This window comes from Eupeodes corollae, chromosome 1 (genome assembly GCF_945859685.1).
Source record: "Eupeodes corollae chromosome 1, idEupCoro1.1, whole genome shotgun sequence".
Lineage (NCBI taxonomy): Eukaryota > Metazoa > Arthropoda > Insecta > Diptera > Syrphidae > Eupeodes > Eupeodes corollae.
Window position 1 is genome coordinate 97,260,805 of NC_079147.1, and position 23,897 is coordinate 97,284,701.

Consider the following 23,897-nt stretch of genomic DNA (forward strand, 5'->3'; position numbering starts at 1 on the left):
TTTTTCTTGTACTCTGGCTAAGCATATGAAACCATTTACTGATACTGACGTAGATTAAGAATGCTTTCTTGAGCCTTATTTGAGAATGAAAAGGATGTTGTTGAAAAGATACGACGGATTCCGTTATAAACGGCTTGAGAACTTAAAAAAAAAACGCATAAAATTTGCAAAATCTCATCGATTCTTTATATGAAACGTTAGATTGGTCCATGACATTTACTTTTTGAAGATACTTTCATTTAAATGTTGACCGCGGCTGCGTCTTAGGTGGTCCATTCGGAAAGTCCAATTTTGGGTATCTTTTCCGAGCATTTCGGCCGGGATAGCCCGAATTTCTTCGGAAATGTTGTCTTCCAAAGCTGGAATAGTTGCTGGCTTATTTGTGTAGACTTTAGACTTGACGTAGCCCCACAAAAAATAGTCTAAAGGCTTCAAATCGCATGATCTTGGAGGCCAACTTACAGGTCCATTCCTTGAGATGAATTGTTCTCCGAAGTTTTCCCTCAAAATGGCCATAGAATCGCGAGCTGTGTGGCATGTAGCGCCATCTTGTTGAAACCACATGTCAACCAAGTTCAGTTCTTCCATTTTTGGCAACAAAAAGTTTGTTAGCATTGAACGATAGCGACCGCCATTAACCGTAACGTTGCGTCCAACAGCATCTTTGAAAAAATATGGTCCAATGATTCCACCAGCGTACAAACCACACCAAACAGTGCATTTTTCGGGATGCATGAGTTCTTGAACGGCTTCTGGTTGCTCTTCACTCCAAATGCGGCAATTTTGCTTATTTACGTAGCCATTCAACCAGAAATGAGCCTCATCGCTGAACAAAATTTGTCGATAAAAAAGCGGATTTTCTGCCAACTTTTCTAGGGCCCATTCACTGAAAATTCGACGTTGTGGCAGATCGTTCGGCTTCAGTTCTTGCACGAGCTGTATTTTATACGGTTTTACACCAAGATCTTTGCGTAAAATCTTCCATGTGGTCGAATAACACAAACCCAATTGCTGCGAACGGCGACGAATCGACATTTCACGGTCTTCAGCAACACTCTCAGAAACAGACGCAATATTCTCTTCTGTACGCACTGTACGCATTCGTGTGGTTGGTTTAATGTCCAATAAAGTAAACTGAGTGCGAAACTTGGTCACAATCGCATTAATTGTTTGCTCACTTGGTCGATTATGTAGACCATAAATCGGACGTGAAGCGCGAAACACATTTCGAACCGAACACTGATTTTGGTAATAAAATTCAATGATTTGCAAGCGTTGCTCGTTAGTAAGTCTATTCATGATGAAATGTCAAAGCATACTGAGCATCTTTCTCTTTGACACCATGTCTGAAATCCCGCGTGATCTGTCAAATACTAATGCATGAAAATCCTAACCTCAAAAAAATCACTCTTTACTAGCATCAGAAATACACACGTTTTGGCAAAAGAAAATCATTGTGATTTGAAACTGCAGTTAAATAATATGCAAACAATTACGCCTTGGCCATGGATGAATCATGCGATGTCACTGATACGGCACAGTTAACTGTTTTTGTATGCTATCTGGACAAAACAAGAGAAACTTTTGTTGAGGAGAAGACATTATCAAAGCAGTTATGGATTATTTTGAAAAAGACGAGTTAGACTTGAAGAAGCTCTTATCAGTAACTAATGCCGGTGTGCCAGGAATGGTTGGGAATAAAAAAGGACTGGTTCACCTGTTGAGAAGCAATGAGAGATGTAATGTAAATTTGATTTCCTACCACTGTTATTATTCATCAAACTGTGCTTTGCTGCAAACTAAATCATAATCTTGAGCGTTTTATGAAAGAAGTGATGAATATAGTTAACTTTCTTCGTGCTAAATCATCATTTTAACATCGTGAATTGAAATAATTTTTTGAAAAAGTTGATATGACAATCTATGAATCTGCATTTGTTTTCGGAAGTGATAGAGCTACGTTGCAGATGTACTAAAAGATAGATTTCCAAGAAAACACAGTTTTAAAACACAAACCATCGGAAGTTCCCAGTGAAGAGTTCTGGTTTCTGTATAAAATTTGTGTGTGGTAATAAATATCCAGAATTACAAAAATTAGCTTTGAAACTTCTTACTTTGTTTGTATCGACATGTATTTCTGAAACAGCATTTTCGAAGATGAAGTTCATTAAGAATAAATTTCGATCTCGACTTACTACTGAATATCTCCAGGATTTAATGTCAATAGCATGCACCAATTTTACTCCAAACTTCAAACTGATAATTCCCAACAAAAAATGTAATTTTTCGCATTGATATGTAAAAGTAAATAGAAAAAGAAGAGTATTGGAGACAAAACAGAACCCTGAGGCATACAAGCATTTATTTGGTTAATTTCAAGTGCATAGACGTCTAATACCACTTATATAGTTGTAGTAAACGTTCCGAAAGGTGATTTTAATTTCTAACCCAACATAAATAAGATTCATCTATACTAAATGCACGGATTTTCTGTAAGAGAAAAGCAAGACGCTTCTTAATTGCATTGTTCTTTCAATTGTATAGTTTCTTTGAAATGATGAAAGAAAGTTATGATTTCTAAGAGGTGAAGAGCTTTTACATTAATTTAAATAAATGTCCATGAAATTTACATTATTCGAAAGATTATCTTCTGGCATTGTAACTTAAATAAGATTTCGGGGATGTGACCGCCACTGCTGATTCGTAAACAGTGTTATCTGCAGGTCTAATTTTCTAACATTATTGAAAAAATATCCTCCAAGAGGTTTTGCACCACCAAAAATACTTATTTGCGTTAAATTGCAAGATCTTGAAGGTCAGCTATGAGGTATATGAGCTGGGCAACATGTTGTGCCATCTTGTTGAAACTACAAACCCTGTCTTCTATGCCTTATATGAAAAATACAAAAAATGGACAAAATAAAATAAATACTTAAATATGATGGGCCTACAGCTCGTGGTGAACCAGGACTTAGTGATTTACAACTCACAGTAATTCCTATGAGCGAGTATATTTCATCAAAGTTCTTATGCCAAATCTGAACGAATAATTGAAGAGATCACTTTTTATGGAAAAACATGGTTTGATGCTAGCTGCATTACAGTCTAACGCACTAACCATCATACCACGGGTACTAACCCCTAGTGCCTGTTAATTATGTACAAACAAAAGTTATTCCTCCCCTTAAACAATTCAACCGTAAAACTACCGCTTCTAGGAATGCTCATCAGTATAACTTCGATTATGCTGTCGAATACAGATTTTCGTTCTTTTACCGTACTACGCGAATGTCGAATGCCTTAAAACATTCTGTCTTTCCCAGGAATTGCAATATTTAATCATTCAAAACCAATGTTCACCGACATCTCTTTTCAAAACCTCTGTCTCTTTCCTAGTGCTCACACTGTGGCTCTGCATAATAAGGGTAGTAATATTCCCATGAGTGTAGGCTTCTAATAAAAAATTCTAAAATTTTGTGTGGAATTTTAAAAAATATTTAATTACAAATATACGGCTTTTATTTGCGGAAACGGTTTAAATAAACATTGACAAAATAATCTGCTCCTTCTACCATGTATGCTAAGTGTTACTCTATGCTTTTTAAACACCTAGAAAACGGTAAACCCAGTTACGAAAGTTGATGTAAGTACTCTTTCGTTAAGTTTTTAAAAATATGTTTGTTAAAATATTTAATAAGTTTTATAAAACTCATTTTGGCCATGGTGTGATATTAAGTCAGATTGAAAAAGTTAAGTTTAAACAACTTATTTTGGAGATTGGCAGTTTTCTATACTATGTTTCTAATTAGTCAGTTCAATACCCTAGCACATAAAAATTAGGCAATTTTATCAGTTTCTTCAGAAAGAGGATAGGTCTCATATATATCAATTAAGTCTGATTAACCTCCACTTAGCGAATGGTAAACCATTGTCATTATTTATAAGGAATTCACTGGAAAATGGGACCCTACTTTTAATTTTAACTGTTCTGTCGCTTGCTGTCGCTTTTCCTTAAAAGCCGCAATGAATCGTACGCATCGCTACTGGATCCCTTATTTCTTAATCCGTCCCTGGATAAAGAATTCACATCATAGAAATGTTCTCATTTGAAGATAAAATATGTTTTCCTTTTTCCCGTTTGCTTGTAATCCGCTAAGGATAATGTTGTTGAAACGATTCTACGGCAACGACAACGCCAACGAGCGACAATGATGACGACGGTATACCTAACCCATATATGGTTTAGAGACGGGACACAGGAGCGTTATAAGAAAGAAAGTGGAAGGCGGTATATTCTATTAGCAAATAAACCCCGTCCGTGCGTCGTCGTTGTCGTTCTTGTTTGCCTCTTAGCTCCCCGAAAGGCATAAGGGTACGTAATTAAAACGATGATGTGAAGGCTGAAGAGTTGTTCTTCTGTTTGCTATTAACGTGGTAATTATGGCTGCTTAATGGTTAAGATACATGAAAAGATACACAATGTCATATAGATACTAGCGTAATAAGGCGATACAGGGAACAAACATTAGTACGAGTATATGATTGAATGTGGGGTAGAAAAATAAAACCTTTAAAACATGAAAACATTTAAGCATGTTATAGAATGTCACCAGACCAAAATATTGCTTAAAGGCTGCAGTGCCTCCATCAGTGTCTTCAGTTTCGGATTGAAAGTTGGATTGGGATGATGTTTCTGTATTAGGGGGAACTAATTGCACGTTTTCAACATGTTCAATGCCAACTCTTTGACTTTCTGTGTCTCCAGCTCTGTGTGTCATTATAACCCAAGGGTTTTCATAAGAACAAAATGCGGTAAAGAAGAGTTACATAAAGGTATACAACATGTAAGTACATATCTGGGAAGGTATATGAAGGTGAAGTAGGTACTTGTGAAATGCTTATGATATGACTCTGAATATTATCTATTGCCATAAAAAAAGAAAATAGGATAATCTTGAAGGTCTATAGAGGAAGGTATGTTTATTTTTAATTTGTACACGTTTGAAGATTAAAAGAGTCTTAAGCACTATTAAGGCGGGAAGCAACAAGTACACCCAATCTTCCCCTTCAAAATAAAATGAGTTATTTGAAGAAGTTTTGCTTTTATCGGTAACCAAATATTGTAGTTTTGAATCATTAAATAAAATTTGTTAAATTAAAATCCTTCAGACTTGTTTTCTTTTTCTAAAATTTGATAACAACAAATTATTGATCAATCATATTTCTCAACAGTCTAAGGTTACTAATGTTTATTGTTTATTAAAATTAGAAGAGCTTTTGGAGATAAATCGGAGTGTTTCATTCGATTGTTTCACCAGTTGTGTTATTTCTGGTAAAATCTTGTTGAAACCACAAAAAAGTAATATTTAATCAAGGCAATATACCATCAGCCATAACAGGCTTGTAAAAGAAAGCAATCTTATGGGAATTCAATCTTTAATGAGTTCAATGTAAAGATTGTATTCATTGAACTCAATCGATTGATTTGAATCATTTCAAATTTCATGAATTCTTTATATTCACTTCTCGCCTTTGCATTGTTTTTCATTCTAAAGTGAATTTTCACTACGCACTTTGATTTGAATCTGTAGTGTATGACATAGACAATCGGTGTCTGGGACGAAAATTGGTGTGCTAGGGCGGGCTTGCGGCAGGGCAGATGGGGTAGTTGGAGATTGCCTTAAACTTGGTTTAGGCCAGCAATGCAAAATTTATAACCATGTCGAAGATCTTGATTTACCTCCTCGTGGAAGCCCCGGATAATGATTTGTGTATCCCTTTATGCATAAGTTAGCTAAAATTGCAAGGCCGAAGTTTACTCACTCTTCAGGATAGTTTACGGAGATTAGCACTGGACTCCATCCCGCTATGGAAACCGAGATTACGCCTCGGATAATTAATGATATCTCGTTGAAGATTGTTGGCTAGTGTAGTGGGACAAAGATTGGTTTTTGGAATGTGAGGACGCTACTGGACGCAGGGAGAGAAGGTCCGCACAATTCTAGATTCCTCCAATTAGAGAGAGAATTTATGCGGCATAGGATAGATGTCTTAAGGTGAAGCGAAGTGCCATGGTTGGGATCGCTCTACTCTGTTCACGCTCCTGGAAGCGCTCGAGAAGATGGGGTGGGGTTATTCCATACAAAAACAGCAGTCAGGAGCCTTATTTCGTGGGAGCCCCTTGGGGAAAGGCTTATAAAGCTAAGTTTCAGAGTACAGGCCATCACCATTATACAGTGTTACGTCCTGACAGAACTTGCATCTGATGAAGAGAAAGAATTCTTTTGCAGTCAACTAGGATCCTCCTACAACAACACACCCAGCGGAGGTAATATTTTGGTTATGGAAGCCCTCAATGCTAAGGTTGGCAGTAAAAACAACGGGCTAAGGCATATGATGGGTGTCCATGGTGTCGGCAATTGCAATGATAATGGTAAGAGGTTCATTGATTTCTGCTACGCCAGTGGCATTACGTTTGAACACAAACTGTGTCATAAAATAAGATGGGCGTCGACGGACAGGCAAGCGTCTTCCAACAAAATTGACTACTTCGCGATTAATCGACGCCTTAGAAGCAGTCTCTTGGATGTCGGAAATAGAAAAGGACATGGGACTTGCCCTTGACTGACTTCAGAAGAATCTTGGGCAAGGATCAACAAACGCAAGTAGTTAAGGGCTGGAATAACAGGTGGACAAGGGAAGAAAGGAATGAGCTGGAATCCTCGTAAAGGTTCACCGCAGTGTTCGTGCGCCGTGACAGGTGTAACTACATCAACGCATTGGCGCAAGAAGCAGAAATTGCTGCAAACAGGTGCGACAACTGGACCGTTTACAGAATAACCAAAGAGCTGGCTGGTGCACATAGCTCAAAGCAGCATCTGGTAAAAGTAATAGACGATACCTTGCTTAGTTTGGTGGATGAAGAAGTCAGAAGGTGGAAAGAACACTTTTCCTCGGTTTTAAACTGAGTGTTTGAAAAAAATGTGCAGCCGATGGATGCATTCTGAATCGCCCGAACAAACTTATCCCAGAATCCCCAACGCACTTCCCAGTAAAGATGAGATCGTTGCCGCAATTAAAGCACTTAAGAACAACAAATCGGTAAGGACATATCAGGCGTTGGGATTAGAGATACGTTGTCCCTTATTTTCAGTGGTGATGTGGGCGTTTTCATCATCTTTGCCAAAAAATAAAAGGCTGGGGTGTAAACCAACCGGTCGTTTTCTCACGGTCCGTATTAATTTCTTGCTTTAGCCCGGTAATAGGCTCAGCCGGGGATGACCTTTCCCTTCCGTACTAATCGTGAGACCTTCATTTAATTTTTTTCCCTTATGGTTTATGATTGTTACTGTCAAGACTAACTTCGGACAGTGGCCCTTAACTTGTTCAAAAGTGAGGGGCACTCCCTTAGTTTTGATCTGGTGAAATGCTCAGGGGATACAGGGTAATCAAGAACGCTGACGAGTTTTCCAGAAAATTCCTTAAGCCCTTAAGGTAAAAGAGCCGCAGAAGACCAGTGCCCCTGAGAATTAAAGAAAAAAGCATAGAAGATCTTGAGAAAGCCAGTTACAAATTTCGTTTTGCCTCAGGAATGTCAAAATTAAATCCTCCAAAGCAAAGGACCGGAAGCCGACAAAGGCGATGGTGAGGTTGTTCACGACTAATTAAAAACGCGCTAAGCGTCGTCTAGATTAATCTGAGGCACTCTTCGAATAATCTAAGAATGTTCCTTAGAAAGAAAACATCGACGTCAGTTCTATACAAGAACCATTATTGGGCTTAACAAGAAATGCAATGTCCAGAAGCTAAGGAAGTTTCAAGGAATAGCTTGTATTGGTACTACAGATACCATACATTTTATTTTGTACCTCCTACCAGTAGAACTAAATATTAAAATTTTAGTATTGTGCAGAGCACTAAGGCTTTAAGAATCAAAATGTTGGTTATCAGACCTAATGGGGATGACAACACTAAAGAACTTATTCCAGCGGATATTTTTGAGACACCGAGTACTGCACCCCTTAAAGAAAGGATTGGGAGGATGGCAAAACGAAAGACTTTGATACGACTATCTTTACTGACGTGGGGGACCTTCTCTGAGTCCTTAATGTCTCTTAGCCTTTTCGGCTACCTCATTGTGCAAGTGTATTTCAAGCGGAATTACAAATATTCCTCTTCTAACTTGTAGCTATGAAGGGCACAATTTTCTTATTTTTTTTTGACATCAGAATACAGTTGCAGGTGGAAGATCTTGATGAACTTGCCGAAATAAAAATAAAAGATCTGATTTCCTTTATGAATACAATGAAATGGCTCTAGAATAGCTAATTTTCTCAGTATAAATCCGTCCAACGAGTTTAAGGTACCCAAACGGAGCTTTCTAGCATCATTTAAGTCGCTCAGCAGGGGTTGTTTGTAACTGCCACCTCTACCTACCAACCTACCTAAACAAATTTTAACAGAAAAGAAACAATATTTCATCCGGTCAACGGAAGTTCAATAAAATTTCAATCTAATTTAGTAAATCTGAAGACACAAGTGTTAAATAAAGCTTCTAAAAAATTGCTTTTTACTTCTCTTGAAAATAGATAAAGGATTTGATTTTCAACTTTCAATGAAAAAAAAATAAGACATTTTCTTAAATTAATTTATCGTCCTGAAAATTAAAACTTCAATTATTTTTTGAATACTTTGCGAAGTTCCTTGAATGAAAATTTGCCTTAATGCTACAAATTAAGTATTAAAAAGGCGACCAAAGGGAACTCATTATAAAGTGGGTTGCATCCAAGCCCCTTTTTTTCATTTTTTTTACTTCTGACTGTCTTGGCAATATCTTCAACCTTCTTCTGTAGTGAAATTAGAACAATATTGTAGAACTCTTCAAAAACAACTAGCATCCTTGTAAATTCGCTTTAAAATATATTTTAAATAAATTATCAAATGTACCTACATATTAGGACTGTATTTAATGGCATCAAGATTTCTTACAGTAAACAGAGTCTTAAAACCTGACATATTGTTAAAAACACTCTTCGGGGGCCCTACCCGATCCAAAAGATATAACCCAAATTGCTCTACTGAGTTATTTTATCAAAACGGAAAAAATCTAGCAGAAGGCTAATTGGGGGACACAATATATAAAAGGAATTGATATTGGAACTTAATTTAAATGTAGGCGCCTAGACAAAACAAGACAAAATATACCTTTTTTACGATAAAATTTTATCAAGGATTCATTCGACGACAAAATAGCTTTTGGCAAAGGATAAGAGATATCTATTCAACATTAAATATACGCCCCTATATACCCATTAGGTTGTTTTGCTCTAAAGCAGTATCTGAAACCTGAATCCTGAACCCTAAAGGGACACCGCACGTGCGGTGAATTTATGTTATTTTATTTCTTTTTGTTTTCGTCCTCGGTATATTTTGCTCTTCCACTCCAAAGTCGAACTCCAAACACTAAGGTAAATACTTTTTTATTGCTAATAATTCACAGAGTTAATTATAATAAATTGAGACTTCCCATAAGCAAGTATTTGTCAACATAAAAAAGTTAACAAAAATATACACAATCAAGATGCTTCACTAAAGGACAAACAGATGATGATGATGATGAGGAAGAAGAAGAACAAGAAGACAAAATTAATAGGTGAATGTTGCTAAAATAATTTATCAGCCTCGAAAGACATGCAAAAAGTTATTCCACTCCGCATACAAAAGGAGCAAAAGACCACAAAAATAAAGGATCTAATTTTTATGTGTTATCGTCCTTGCACAAAAAACCAACCTTGTAAAAATAGAAGAAAGATACACACAAGGATTCGCTCTCTGATGATGTTTTACATTCTTGATCCTTTTTTAAAGCCCGACCAAATGGCGTACCGCACTGTTTTATGTTATGACAAGAGAGGCAAACAAAATGCAAATAATTCTAATGTGGTTCTCATGTTGTCGTCGGTCTTTGGTTGTTCGTCGGGTTGGGGCTGGAGCTTGGGAGCTCGGGACCATTATAATGTACCTATACACAAGCTAAAGCCTTAGTTACAGCTTTTTTTTCTGATACTTATGCTCCTATGCTTGTATATCTATGTCCTGGGCTGTATCCTGTTTCAGGGGTATTCCTTTGAGCATGATTTTTTGTTCATGTTTAACTTGCCTCAAAAATAAACGGCTAAATATATTGCGTGTTCAGAGTCGCAGTGTTTGTTCGTTTCCATGAATGTGCCTATAATCATAAAAGATGTAGGCATAGAGGAACTGGCCCTATATGAGCGTCTGTAGAGTCATTATGGCATTGTTTTCATAAAAACAAAATGTAACGTCTCACTCACTAAACCAACATTATTCTCTAGTATAACACAAAGTAATGTACCCCTTCTTCTGCATTCACAACCCCCAACATACCCAGCTAAATGATATCAAGAAGATTTTAGGTCCCAACTGCCGCTGTCCAAAAAGAAAATCAGATCAAATAATTATACACCATGGCTAAAAGGACGAAAATTACATTAGAAGTAATGTGACCAACATGGAATCAAGAATGTTGTGTTTTGACGGAATTGAAAAAGGCACTTTTAAAAATAAAAATTTGCCACATTTTAAATGTTCGTGGAACTATTTTTTATTCAGGTGGGGGAGGATTTAAATTAATGGTCTATTAATATTTTAGAAAATGGGTAAATAAGTCATTCAGCTTAATCTTTATGATGTTGAGTAAAATTTGAGAGAAATGTTGCACAGCTGCACTTAATTTTTAAAACTTCATCATAAGTGCATGCGGTAGTTGTTGGCAAGAACATAATACAATTAAAGCATTAACAGAAATATTACAGTACAAAAAATAAAATAAAGGTTTACGATAGTGCTACACTGGTTTTCTAAACAATTCCAGATTATTTAGATTTAAATCGATCGATTAACATTTTAAGTTATTTAAAATGCTCATTTGACTTAAAGCTTTATTATGCGCGCAGATAGTGAGTCCCCCCTCGATAACTTAAAGGTGCACCAGATATCAAATAACGGCCTCTTTTTCACCATTAATGAGTTGATGAAGAAATATTAAATAATTAATAATGCCTTTTGATAGAGTGATTGTATTAAAAGATGCTGAATACGATGTTCGATGTTCAAATGGTAGACATGTGCATTCAAGAGGACACAAGCGTCCAAAGGTTTTTCTCAAAACCCACCTCCACTCCTACTCTCACCTCCCCGTTGTGAACATCAGATGCCAAGTACCTTAACGGAAGATAGGGTTCCAAACCCAGTGGAAAGTTGTTGAGACAGCAAACGAGAGAGGGGGAGAGGGGTTTCCACTAAGTAAGGACAACGAATGTCGGATATGCACGTGGAATGTTAGGTCCCTTAACAGACCACGTGCGGCTAAAGAATTAGTGGACTACTATAAAGCAGACATCACCGCCATCCAGGAAATACGATGGAATGGGCCGGGCAAAAAGAGGATGAAAAACTGCGATACTAACTATGGTGACTGTTACCACGAAAACCAACTGCGCTTAATTGAATTCGTCATTGGAGCCAGCCTTAGACAAGAAGTCTTGAGCTATAGGTGCATCAATGAGCGCCTCATGACCATACGCATCAAGACTAAATTCGGCAACATTAGCCTGATATGCGGATGACGAAAGCCAACAATCCCGTCCTCCCGACTTAGACGAAGTTAAGATTGCCATATCTAAGTTGAAGTCTAATAAAGCCGCTGGAGCAGATGGCTTGAATGGAGAGCTCTTTTAAGCAGCTGGAGATAAGTTGGTTAGGAGCATGCACCAACTTATCTTTAAGATAAGGTCGAAAGAAAGCATGCCCGATGAATGAAACCTCAGTATTTTTTGCCCGATCCTGAAAAAAGGAGGCCCTCTAAACTGCACAAACTATAGACAAATCAGTCTACTTAACATCGCTTATATAATCTTCTCTGCCGTAGTGTGTGAACGTCTAAAGCCCATCGTTAACAACCTGATAGGTCCTTATCAGTGTCGTTTTAGAACAGGAAAGGCCACAGTCGATCAAATATTCACATTAGGGCAGATCCTGGAAAAACTCAAGAACACCAAATCGACAGCCACCATAGTATTATCTTCATCGGTTTCAAGGCCGCATATGACAGCATCTACAGGGACGAGCTGTATAGAGCCATGTCTAGTTTTGGCATCCCTGCCAAACTCGTCCGTTCGTGCAGGATGATCATGGAGAATTCACTCTGCTCCATAAAGGTTGAAAACAACTTAACAGAATTTTTCGATGTAAAAAAAGGTTAGACACGGTGATTCGCTGTCATTCGATATTTTTAACATCGTATACCTGAAAGAATAGTACAGAGCTGTAAACGCAGAAAACAAAACCAGCGCTAAGATCAAACGCAGAATAACTCTTGCTAACAGCTGTTTCTTTGGGCTAAGAAAGCAATTGAGTGGTAAGGTCGTCTCTGGAGGAGCCAAAGTGCCGCTATATAAGACCCTTATCTTCCGCGACTCTGCAGAGTTTTTGCTGCTATATCTAATAATGCAATACATTACCGACATGTTTTTCAGTGAATGTTATTGTCTGGCATTTTAAGGGATTGAGGCCAAGGCTATTTTTAACACACCGAGTCATCAGCAAAAATAACACTTGACAAAGACATAACGTTACGTCGTTAAAAGACAAGATGAATAGAAAAGGACCAAGATGGTTTCCCTGGGGAAGAACAGGTTGAGCGACAAAAGGTTTTGAGTAACAATTTCTAAATTTTCCTTATAGGATTTGATCGATGCTAAGAAAAATTGTGGAAAACCTAGAGCTTTAAGTTCAAACAAAGTAATTGCGTGGCTAATTTGGCCAAAAGCCTTAGAAAAGTCAGTGTATACACAAAAAACTTCATAACCTTGTTCTAAAGCGTTTGAACATATGGTTTGAGAATGTGAGGAGATTAGTAACGGTTGATCGGCTTTTCACAAAACAATGATATTCTTACTGTAACAAACAACTTGTTCAAAATATTTTGGAATTCAAGAAAGTTTATTAATTGTTAGCAATGACTTTTTCCATGTTCTGGGAAATTTGCCTATTTTTAGGGAAATTTTGAATATGAACGTAAGGGGTTCAACTAAAGCATTATTACACATTATTCCACGGAGAATACCATCGGTACCAGCTAAATAGTCATCATTCAACACGGATAGAAGACGAAGGAACGTACTTTGTAGAACAGGAATAAGACTACATGTAGTTTGCGAAAAGGAGTGAAGATTATAAAAATATACTTCGTCAACAACTTCAGGTCTGTTTACAAACACACGGAGTTTGGTGTCAAAAGCGTTACAGATATCAACAGTTTAATCTAATGAAAGGTTCTTGTAAGTGAAGTTAACTTGAAACTGTTTTTTCTATAAGTTCACAAATTTCCAAAATTGTTTAGGATTCTGTTTTAAATATTTTAAAGGGGTGCTCATATCAGTGAAATAATAAGCGTATGCAAAATATAAGAAAGAAACTTAAAATCCTTAAAGTGTAAGTTTGCCATGCCTTATTTCTTTTGTCAAACAAGAAACGGAATTATTTCGTGTATACCAAGGGTTGCTAAACTTTGTATTTCTTGATTTCTTTAAAGGTATTATCAATATTTGAAAATGCACATGTATCAGCAATTAAAGAAATAGTTAAATCTTCAGACAATAACTGGAAATTAACTCTCCTGTAATCAAAATTAAAAAAGCAGTCAACGGAATTACTGTTTTCAAAATTTTCTAATAAATACAAAATAAATAAAATTTAAATTGAAGTAAAATAGATCTTAGGACCGAAAGGCATTAGTAGTTAGTGTTATAGTTTAACTTAGAGTGTCCGTATGGGACCATTAAGTTAGTTGTAAGTTATTGATAATTAGGCTAGTTTTATGAATTTTTGTCTAGCTTTAAGATAGGTTAAGAATGAATTAATTAAAATGAATTAAAAAAAAAAAGTGCGTTGGACTGTTATGCCAGAGGTCTTGGGTTCGATCCCTGTCTATGCCATCTTAAGTTTTTTCACGGGTATTGCCTCTTGCGAGGAATTGATAAATTCTCCAAGAGAAATTCTTGTCATGAAACAGTGCTTTCTCAATCAGCCAATCGGATACGGCTTAAAACTGTAGGTCCCCCCCATCCCTGATAACAGTTCGCACACAAGAATGGTTGAGAGTTGTAAGTTACTAGGCCCTAGTTCTCAACGGACTGTTGCGCCACCCAAAAACTGGTGGTCAGCATTGATGCATAAAGCATACAAACCCTCCCCTAATGTTTATGAGGAAGCTATAGAAACTGCCAAAAGACAAAGTTCAGAGAATATTATCGATCGCTTGAAGGCATAAAAGATTCTGCCAAACTTAGTAAAGTTTTATGGAAGGAACATTGGAATTTATCTTTTCTGAAGAAACTTGATTTATTGTGGACATACTCTCCAGATGAGTCCTTGCAAAATTTTGTAGACCACAAATTTTCCGGGCTTCGATAGTGCGAACCCAAAAAGCTTAGAACTCCTAACAGTAATCTAGTACATGTAGAAAAAATTAATTCTGGTATTACAAGAGAAAGCATTTCCTGGGCTGTTAATGCTCTCTTTCCCTTAAATCTCCAGGTTTGCAGTAACATGTCTAAAAGTCGATACTAAATCGATTCCGGAAGCACTTACTCACATCTGTGTTGTTTTTATTCAAGAATAAATAATTTCTATGCTAAGGGATAGAAGGAATCGAGCTTAGCAATAGGTAAAACACAATCTCTTCCAAACATTGGAGTAGGGGAACATCTTTGGGCGGTATTCTCTACCCGCTTCTATGGATCCTCACAAAAGTTGTGGGGTAAAGACAGTGGCTAATGCTGATGATTTATCTTAGATATGTAAGAGATGAGATAATCTAGGAATAATGAAAACCGATCACCCTGTACACATTTCTCATTTTTAGTACACAATTTATATTATTTATGTACGCAACGTTATCATAATTATCCATTATATATTACTGCTACTGTAAAATCGAATGATTTATGTTGTATATAATAAGTACGTATCAAAATGTTATGTACTCTCTTTGAAAGAACTGTACATTTTTGAATAAGAAAAGATCACTTGTAATAAAGATTTCTCCAAGACAAGACGTGTCTTTTAATTTTGTTCATGATAACTTATTTTTAATTGTGCATGTTTTTTGGTATTTGCATGATAATTTTTAGTATTGTACCTATATTAATCGGTTATAGATAGCTCTGAAGAAAGTTAATTGCTGGGCAATTGCAAAACTAAATTGATACATTTTACGACCAAAACTTAAGTATCTGCTAGAATATTGAGAAACTAAGGAATGTTCAAAAAAAAGTTAGTGTCAGCACTACAGGTACCTTCGATCTTGTCCAACAAATGCCTTAAATGTTATTTTGCACATCCTTGCAGTAGACCTATTTACACATTAAATATTTAGTAACGTGCTAAGGCTTTAAGAATCAAACTGTTGATTTTGCAGACCAGTGGATATCTTTGCAACAGACACCTGCTACTGCACCCTGCCATGAACCTCAATAATGATTTTATAGTTATCTTTCCTGCCAGAAAGGATTGGGAGGATGATATGGGTTAGAAATACTTCGCTACCAATTTTTTTTACTAAATGACTTACTTTAAACATTTCTTAGTCCTTAAATATCTCTAAGACTTTTAGGCTAATTGATTGTGTCGTTATATTTCAAGATGAATTACAAGAAATCAAAAAAGCATGAAATCATACTCAAATCAAACTTAAACTAAAATAGAAACTCAGCTAACTGCAAGTAAGGCGGGTATTATGTCTAGTCTATCAATTTTGGCCACAACATCGTCTATACGTATCCAAGATCAACATTAACCTCGCTGTTACTCTTATTTGGGTTCCAGTTCATAGTGTTATTGATAAAAACGATCGGGTTGCTGGGATGACCCTGCAAGGTTCGGCCCTTCATAGTTTACTTACGCAAAAGGCAAATATTCCTCTTGGAGCTTTGAAGGGCAAAATCTTGTCTATTTTTCTGTCAGAATACAATTGCAGATGGAACAGTGTACCGGACTGTATCATATCTAGAAGTTGGACATCCCTTACAAAACTCACTGCTGTAGCTGCGGAGTCCAACATCAAATAAAAATAAATTGGGTGGCACAACAGTCCGTTGTGATCCAGGGCCTAGTGACTTACAACTCTCAACCATTCCTGTGTGCGAGTACTCTTGTCAGAAATGGAAGGGACCTACAATTTTAGGCCGAATCCGAACGGCTTATTTGAGAAAGCACTTTTTCAAGACAAGAATAACTCTTGAAGGATTTGTCAATCCCTCGCAAGAGGCAGTACCCGCGAAAATTATTTTTAACTTCCCATAGGAAGTTATTGTAATGGGTCCGATTTGTCAAATTGAAAATTTTCACATTTCTCGACGTTTCAAGGCCAATAGAGTCGAAATAAAAGATTTTTAGAAAGATGTCTGTTCGTGCGTGTGTACGACGTACGTTCGCGACGTTTTTTTCGTTGTCCATAGCTCAAGAACCAGAAGAGATATCGACTCAAATAAATTTTGTTATACAGATAATAAGGCACAAAGATGCAGAAAGGACTCTCAAGAAAATTGCGTTTGTGGTTTTTTTACCATAGCAGTTTAAAAAAAAGGTGAAAATTTTGGTTAACCCTAAATATATTACGAACCAAAAACGATAGAGACTTGAATTAAATTTTATATAATAAACTGTTACATGATCTCAAAGAAATATATTTTTTGGAAAAATCTATCTACGGGCTTTTTTTATAAATCAAAAAAACTGAAAAAGAAAAATTTGTCACCTCCAAAATTTAACGACTTAAATATAATTTCATCTCCAAAACAATTTTGAGCAATGGAGAACAATGTTTTTGAAATCTGATAAAATTTTGAGAAAAATCGAATTGACAGTTTTTCTTATAAAAATAAAAATCTAAAAAAAACATTACTCAAAGTTGGTAAGAATTGAATATTGATTCAAATATCTTTTTAAACACTTGAAATTTAGGCTTAAAACTTATTTTATCTTATATCAAATATTGTTTTCAACAGTCAGTAAAATTTTGAAAAAAATCGAATTGACAGCTTTTTTACAAAAAATAAAAACCTAAAAAAAAAGAGGCTGGGATGCGACCCACACTGATAACTTCCCATCCCGTCTGTCCATTTGTCTTGCTTAAAAGTTTGTCTATATGTACTCGTATCAATTTTACCAAATTTGCGTACTATTTTTTGTAGATTTTATTTTTTATGAAAATTACTGAACATTAAAAACAATATTTTCTGTGAAATAAAATAAGTTTGAAGCCAATATTTTTAATTTTTGAAGAGATATTTGAGTCAAAAGTCAATTTTTACCAACTTTTATACATTTTTTTTTAGGTTTTTATTTTTTGTAAAAAAAGCTGTCTATTCGATTTTTCTCAAAATTTTATCGAATGTTGAAAACAATATTTCTTATAAGATAAAATTAGTTTTAAACCAATATTTCAAAGTTTTGAAAAGATATTTGAGTCGAAAATCAATTTTTACCAACTTTTAATAATATTTTTCGGTTTTTAATTTTTTGAAAAAAAACTGTCAATTCGATTTTATTCAAAATTTTACTGACTGTTAAAAACAATATTTTTTGAAAGATAAAAGTGAATTTAAGCCAATATCTAAAAGTTTTCAAAAGATATTTGAGTCGGAAATGAATTTTTACCAACTTTTATTAATTTATTTTTTTTAGGTTTTTATTTTTTGTAAAAAAACTGTCAATTCGATTTTTTCAAAATTTTATCGAATGTTGAAAACAATATTTGTTATAAGATAAAATAAGTTTTAAGCCTAAATTTCAAGTTTTTGAAAAGATATTTGAATCGATATTCAATTTTTATCAACTTTGAGTAATGTTTTTTTTTAGATTTTTATTTTTTATAAAAAAAAACTGTCTATTCGATTTTTCTCAAAATTTTGTCAGATTTTAAAAACATTGTTCTCCGTTGCTCAAAATTGTTTTGGAGATGAAATTATATTTTAGTCGTTAAATTTTGGAGGTGACAAATTTTCTTTTTTCAGTTTTTTTGATTTATAAAAAAAACCGTTAGATAGATTTTTTTCAAAAAATACACGTCTTTGAGACCACGTTAAAGTTTATTATATTAAATTTAATTCAAGTCTCTAACGTTTTTGGTTCGTAAGATATTTAGGGTTAACCAAAATTTTCACCTTTTTTTTAAACTGCTATGGTAAAAAAACCACCCACGCAATTTTCTTGAGAGCCCTTTCTGCATCTTTCTGCCTTATTATCTGTATAACAGAATTTATTTGGAGTCGATATCTCTTCTGGTTCTTGAGCTATGGACAACGAAAAAAACGTACGTACACACGCACGCACAGACATCTTTCTAAAAATCTTTTATTTCGACTCTAGGGACCTTGAAACGTCGAGAAATGTCAAAGTTTTCAATTTGACAAATCGGACCCATTACAATAACTTCCTATGGGAAGTTAAAAATAATAAAAGTTGGTAAAAATTCATTTTCGACTCAAATATCTTTTCAAAACTTTGAAATATTGGCTTCAAACTAATTTTATCTTATAAGAAATATTGTTTTCAACATTCGGTAAAATTTTGAGAAAAATCGAATTGACAGTTTTTTTTTTACAAAAAATAAAAACCTAAAAAAAATTAACAAAAGTTGGTAAAAATTGATATTCGGGATGGGAAGTTATCAGTGTGGGTCGCATCCCAGCCTCTTTTTTTTTTAAATTAAGGTGGAAAAGGCATGGATTGAACCAAAGACCCCTTGCATGACAGTCCAACACACTAACCATCATGCCACGAGTACTGCCAACATGAAAGGTAAATCGAGTAAATGTCCTACCCTGCCTAGTTCTAGACTGTTAAGCTTCGGAAGGGCAATCCTTAAAGATCTTAATGAAGTTTCCGAGTTAAAAATCAAAGACTTGATTCATTCAATTCTTGAATGCGACGAAATGGCTATAAAATTACTTTTTTTGTCAATATTAATCCGTCATAATATTATCTTATATTTTTGTGAAATACTTTTTCAATGATAATATCACATTTCCATTGTCAAAAAACCCATACGATGGTAACACTCCTATGCTCATCATTATGCCCCCACGACACGTTGGATTATAATTTGTCAAATATCATATCACATATCCCGCATTTTTGCTACTCACCTGAAAAACTCATTTTCATCTTTGTACCATTTCACGGAGTTTAATGTGTGCCCACTCATATCATAGCTGCACGACAAAGTCACATTATCCCGAAAGTCAACAATTTCTGGAACATTGATGTCAGTAACAAAAAGGCCGTATACGCCACCAGCGCCCCCAGCGCCACTTCCACGTTGGAAATCTGTAAAAAGAAAAAAGTATGACAAAAATCTCTTATATTATGTACATACGTAAGAGTGAAAAGGATAGAAAGTGAAAAAGAAACGAAACGAAAAAAGACGACACACGATGTGAATGTTGTGCATATCATGAATAGGAAGCAGCAAGGGATTCGGTAACGTTATTTGCATAAATCTAACTGACATGTTACACTGACAGCGTTTTGTCACATGTAAGGGGAATACCATATCCCGTCACTTCATTTATTTTCCCATTCTCATTTTCCATTTCCATTCCCATTCTCATTCCCATTCCCATTGCTAAGATTCCCAACTGTAACAGTAGATTGCCATATCGAATGCCGACTTCACAATTCCAATCCCTATCCCAATTCCACCTTTTGAAGCATTTTGTTTAGTGTTGGAAATGGTGAGGGCTGAGGGCTCCTTTAAGAGGCTTTAAGAGAACTGCTTATTCTTTTTGTCACTTGAGTGGATAAAGAATGCAAAGGCGCAGTGCGTAAGCGTAATCGAGCGTGAAGTTCTAAAACAGAAGAAGAAAACGAATAAAGGGCCTTACCTTCCTATCCCTGCCTACCTTTACAGGAATAGGTATTGTATAAAATCCTTAGAGGCACATTTATGTATTATTATTTGCCATCATCGCATTGGCGTCGTCGACGGTCGCAGGGAAAGGAATCTTCCGTCTTCATCGTCATCACATCATGTAAGCTGTGCGATGAGAGGTGTTAGGTGTTTACTGTTTGAAGGATTTTATGACAAAATGCGTTTTGACACTTACGTACGAGTATTATGCCTTGTACTTTTTACGTAATGCCAATCGATAAGGACCCCCATTTTCGAAAAGTGTTTTAGACTTTGACTTTTGTGATAGATAAGAAAAACACTCTGCCTACATGAATTGATGAATTGATGTCTTCAAGGTGGCAGGCGGCAAGCAGCTCGGCGGTGGGCTTCCGGGCGGTGAGGAAAGCAAGACTGTTTTTATATGGTTGTCCTATATATTTATGTGCCTACATACGTAAGAGTGATATGTTCGTTTAAATTTCTGACAGCTTCTGCTCTACACTCACGCTTCCTATTCCCAAGCATATTGCGATGTTTTTAGGTGAATAGTTGATGTTTCTCATTTCTCATATAAAAATAAAAGCTTTGGAAACGCGTATAAAGGATACTCGTCTCTCGTATGTAGGCCAGACGCATTTTCTTAATAGAATTCTGTACATTAGAACGATTTGTTCCGTCACAGTGGGTAGCAGCAATAATATGCTACATACGAAGGAATAAAAGTAGCGCAATAAAGTCTTAAATATCAACATTTATTATAACAGTTACAAGATAAAAGGTTTCAAACATAATATACAGAACCAAAACAGAAAAGAACTCTTTAGAAAATCAGAGAGAGGTTTGAAATTAATTGTGCTTGAATTATGTTTCGTAAAAATAAAAATATGAGATACGAACGTGATGAGATTTATTTTGTTGAAACTGAAGAAAAAGATTTAAATTGTTAAATTATACACATTGAGGCATTTGTCAAGTTTTATAAATATAGGGTGTTTTTTTTAACTGAATGAAGAGTTTCGATGGTCTATGGTTTGAAAATTCACTACGATTGAACGATCATAACGAATGGTTAGTGCGTAGGACTTCGCCGATTCTCTTCAGCATTTACACCAGAGCGATCTGACAGCCAGTTGCGAACGCCACCGAAAGGTTGAGGTTATAAGAATTATCATACAGCGTAATTTCAACAAGATTTAGCGATATTGCGTAGACTTTAAACTGAAAATAAATGTCCACACATCGGAGACAATTCTGTTTCGGGCTCCTTTTTCTAGAGCCACTAGGGATACGTGCAATTAGCGAGCAAAAGTGTAGTGAAATACCTTGGACAGACATATAAATGCTGCTCTGACCAGGGACAGAGGAGCTCTGACGAAACGGCTGTTTTACAGCAGTCGGCTTGACTTCAGAGTGAAGGTTATTTAGTACATGACCCTCATACGGCCGATGATCGTTTATGGTTGTCCTGTGTGGTTCAACGTTGCCCCTTCCCAGATGGAGAAGTTTCGGGTGTTCGAGCGGCAGCGTTTACGACGCTGCACGAGCTTTTATCGAACAGCTGAATCTTCTTACGTGCACTACTATTCCAACGAGGTCCTATACAACGGGGCTCGAATCAACAGAATTGACAATTTCGTGATAAAACTCGTTCCAACCAACAATTTAATTTTTGGGGTGTTCTATCCGAACGAAGAATATTTTGAGAGTGCACACCTGAGCGGCTTCATTCCACCAAGGGCATTCCTCTTTTTAACTTCCCATTGGAAGTTATTGTAATGGGTCCGATTTTTCAAAATGAAAATGTTGACATTTCTCGACGTTTCAAGGTCCCTAGAGTTGAAATAAAAGATTTTTAGAAAGATGTCTGTGCGTGCGTGTGTACGTATGTTCGTACGTACGTACGTTCGCGACGTTTTTTTCAACTTCAAATAAATTTTGTTATACAGATAATAAGGCAGAAAGATGCAGAAAGGGCTCTCAAGAAAATTGCGTGGGTGGTTTTTTTTTACCACAGCAGTTTGAAAAAAAGGTGAAAATTTTGGTTAACCCTAAATATCTTACGAACCAAAAACGCTAGAGACTTGAATTAAATTTTATATAATATATTGTAACGTGATACCAAACAGATTATTTAAAAAAAAAAAAAAAATATAACGGTTTTTTTTATAAATCAATAAAATTTAAAAAAAAATTTCACCTTCAAAATTTTACGACTGAAATATGATTTCATCTCTAAAACAATTTTGTGCAACAAAAACTAACGTTTTTGACATCTGATAAAATTTTGAAAAAAATCGAATTGACAGTTTTTTTTTTTATAAAAAATAAAAATCTATAAAAAACATTACTCAAAGTACGTAAAAATTGAATATCGATTCAAATAGCTTTTAAAAAAGTAAAGATATTGGCTTCAAGCTTATTTTATTTCACAGAAAATATTGTTTTGGATATTCAGTAAAAAATAAAATCTACAAAAAATAGTACGCAAATTTGGTAAAAATTGATACATGTACAGTACATACAGATAAACTTTTAAGCAGGACAAATCGACAGACGGGATGGGAAGTTATCAGTGTGGGTCGCACCCCAGCCTCTTTTTAGATAGATGCAGTCAGTTCCGTTATTCTACCATGTCAGACGACGAACCGTGGATAGACGACTCCTGTACAATCGGGACGTCATGGCACAAGGCGGAGCAGAGCTCCTCCGCTTCAGTAGGGCTGTGTCCGAAAGGCATTAGTATTAAGTGTTATATTTCAACATAGAGTGTCAGTATGGGACCAGTAAGTAAGTTGTCAGTTATGTTTAATTAGGCTAGTTTTATGAATTTTTGTCTATGTTTCAGATGGGTTTAAGATTTAATTAATAAAAACGAATTAAAAAAAAAAGTGCCTAGGACTGTCATGCCATTGGTATTGAGTTGAATCCCTGCTTGTGACTTCTAAAATTTTTTTCACGGGTACTGCTTCTTGCAAGGAATTGACAAATCTTCAAAGAACAATTCTTCATTTGTGTAATGCTTTTTCAAATTAGCCTTAAGGATTCGGCTCAAAACTGTAGTTCCAATCGATTCCTGACAACATTACCCGCATACAGGAATGGTTGATAATTGTAAGTCACTAGGCTCTAGTTCTCAAAACTAGCCTTACATTTCAAGATTCTGACATTTTTCTGAATATTCCATATTTAAGAGCTAAAATATAATCGTTTAGAGGTTGTTTGTAAGCATTCCAAGCAAAAATGTTAAAAATTCTGTTGAAGATAATTTTTTTCAAAAAATAATATATTCTGTTATTGTTGTCATTTAAAAAAAAAACGCGAAAAAAGCTACAAAAATATAAACGCAAAAAACGAGAAAATGATAAAATTTTCCAAATAAAACAGAATCTCATATGAAGAATTGTCTGGCTGGACTCCATTTTATGAGAGTCTGTTATGACTGTTTACTTTTAGATTGGAGGTGATGCTGGAAGACAATGTCTAAAAAAATTTAGTTTTGCGTGAACCTTTTTTAATATTTTGATCCAAAAAGGAGTCAACAAAACTTATAAACTGTAGAAAGAAAAATGTTTGGTTCTTGAATTTAAGAAAAAAGATGTATTTAAATACATAACTTTTCTAAAAAAGTTGGAATGAAACTTTAGTGTGGCAGTCACAAATTACAAGCTGTAATCTTTTCTTCTTTTTCTTTTCTTTTTTCTCTTTCACGTCAGTTCTTGAGAGATTCAAAGCTTCTATAGCTGTTTCTTCGTTAGATATTTTTGGAACATTTTTAAATTCATGTTCAAATCTTAGTTCTAGAGCATCCAATGCAAATACACTTCAAAAAGTATACTTGTTAAAATTTTTAAATTCTTAAAAGGTTTTGTATTCAATAGGAAAATCAATTTTGAAAGAAAAAACCCTTTAAGAAAGCTTT

General features: G+C 35.4%; 1 protein-coding gene across 1 annotated transcript in view; it reads right to left on the reverse strand.

Moving 5' to 3' along the window:
* LOC129941848 (uncharacterized) overlaps positions 1-19,709 on the reverse strand; it is an 88,291-nt gene extending 68,582 nt beyond the window's left edge. Inside the window, exons 1-2 of the mRNA XM_056050604.1 lie at positions 19,637-19,709; positions 19,233-19,413 (exon numbers count right to left, since the gene is read on the reverse strand). Coding sequence (XP_055906579.1) covers positions 19,233-19,413; positions 19,637-19,709 — 254 coding nt within the window. The remainder of the gene's footprint in view (positions 1-19,232; positions 19,414-19,636) is intronic.
* Positions 19,710-23,897: the final 4,188 nt, after the last annotated feature.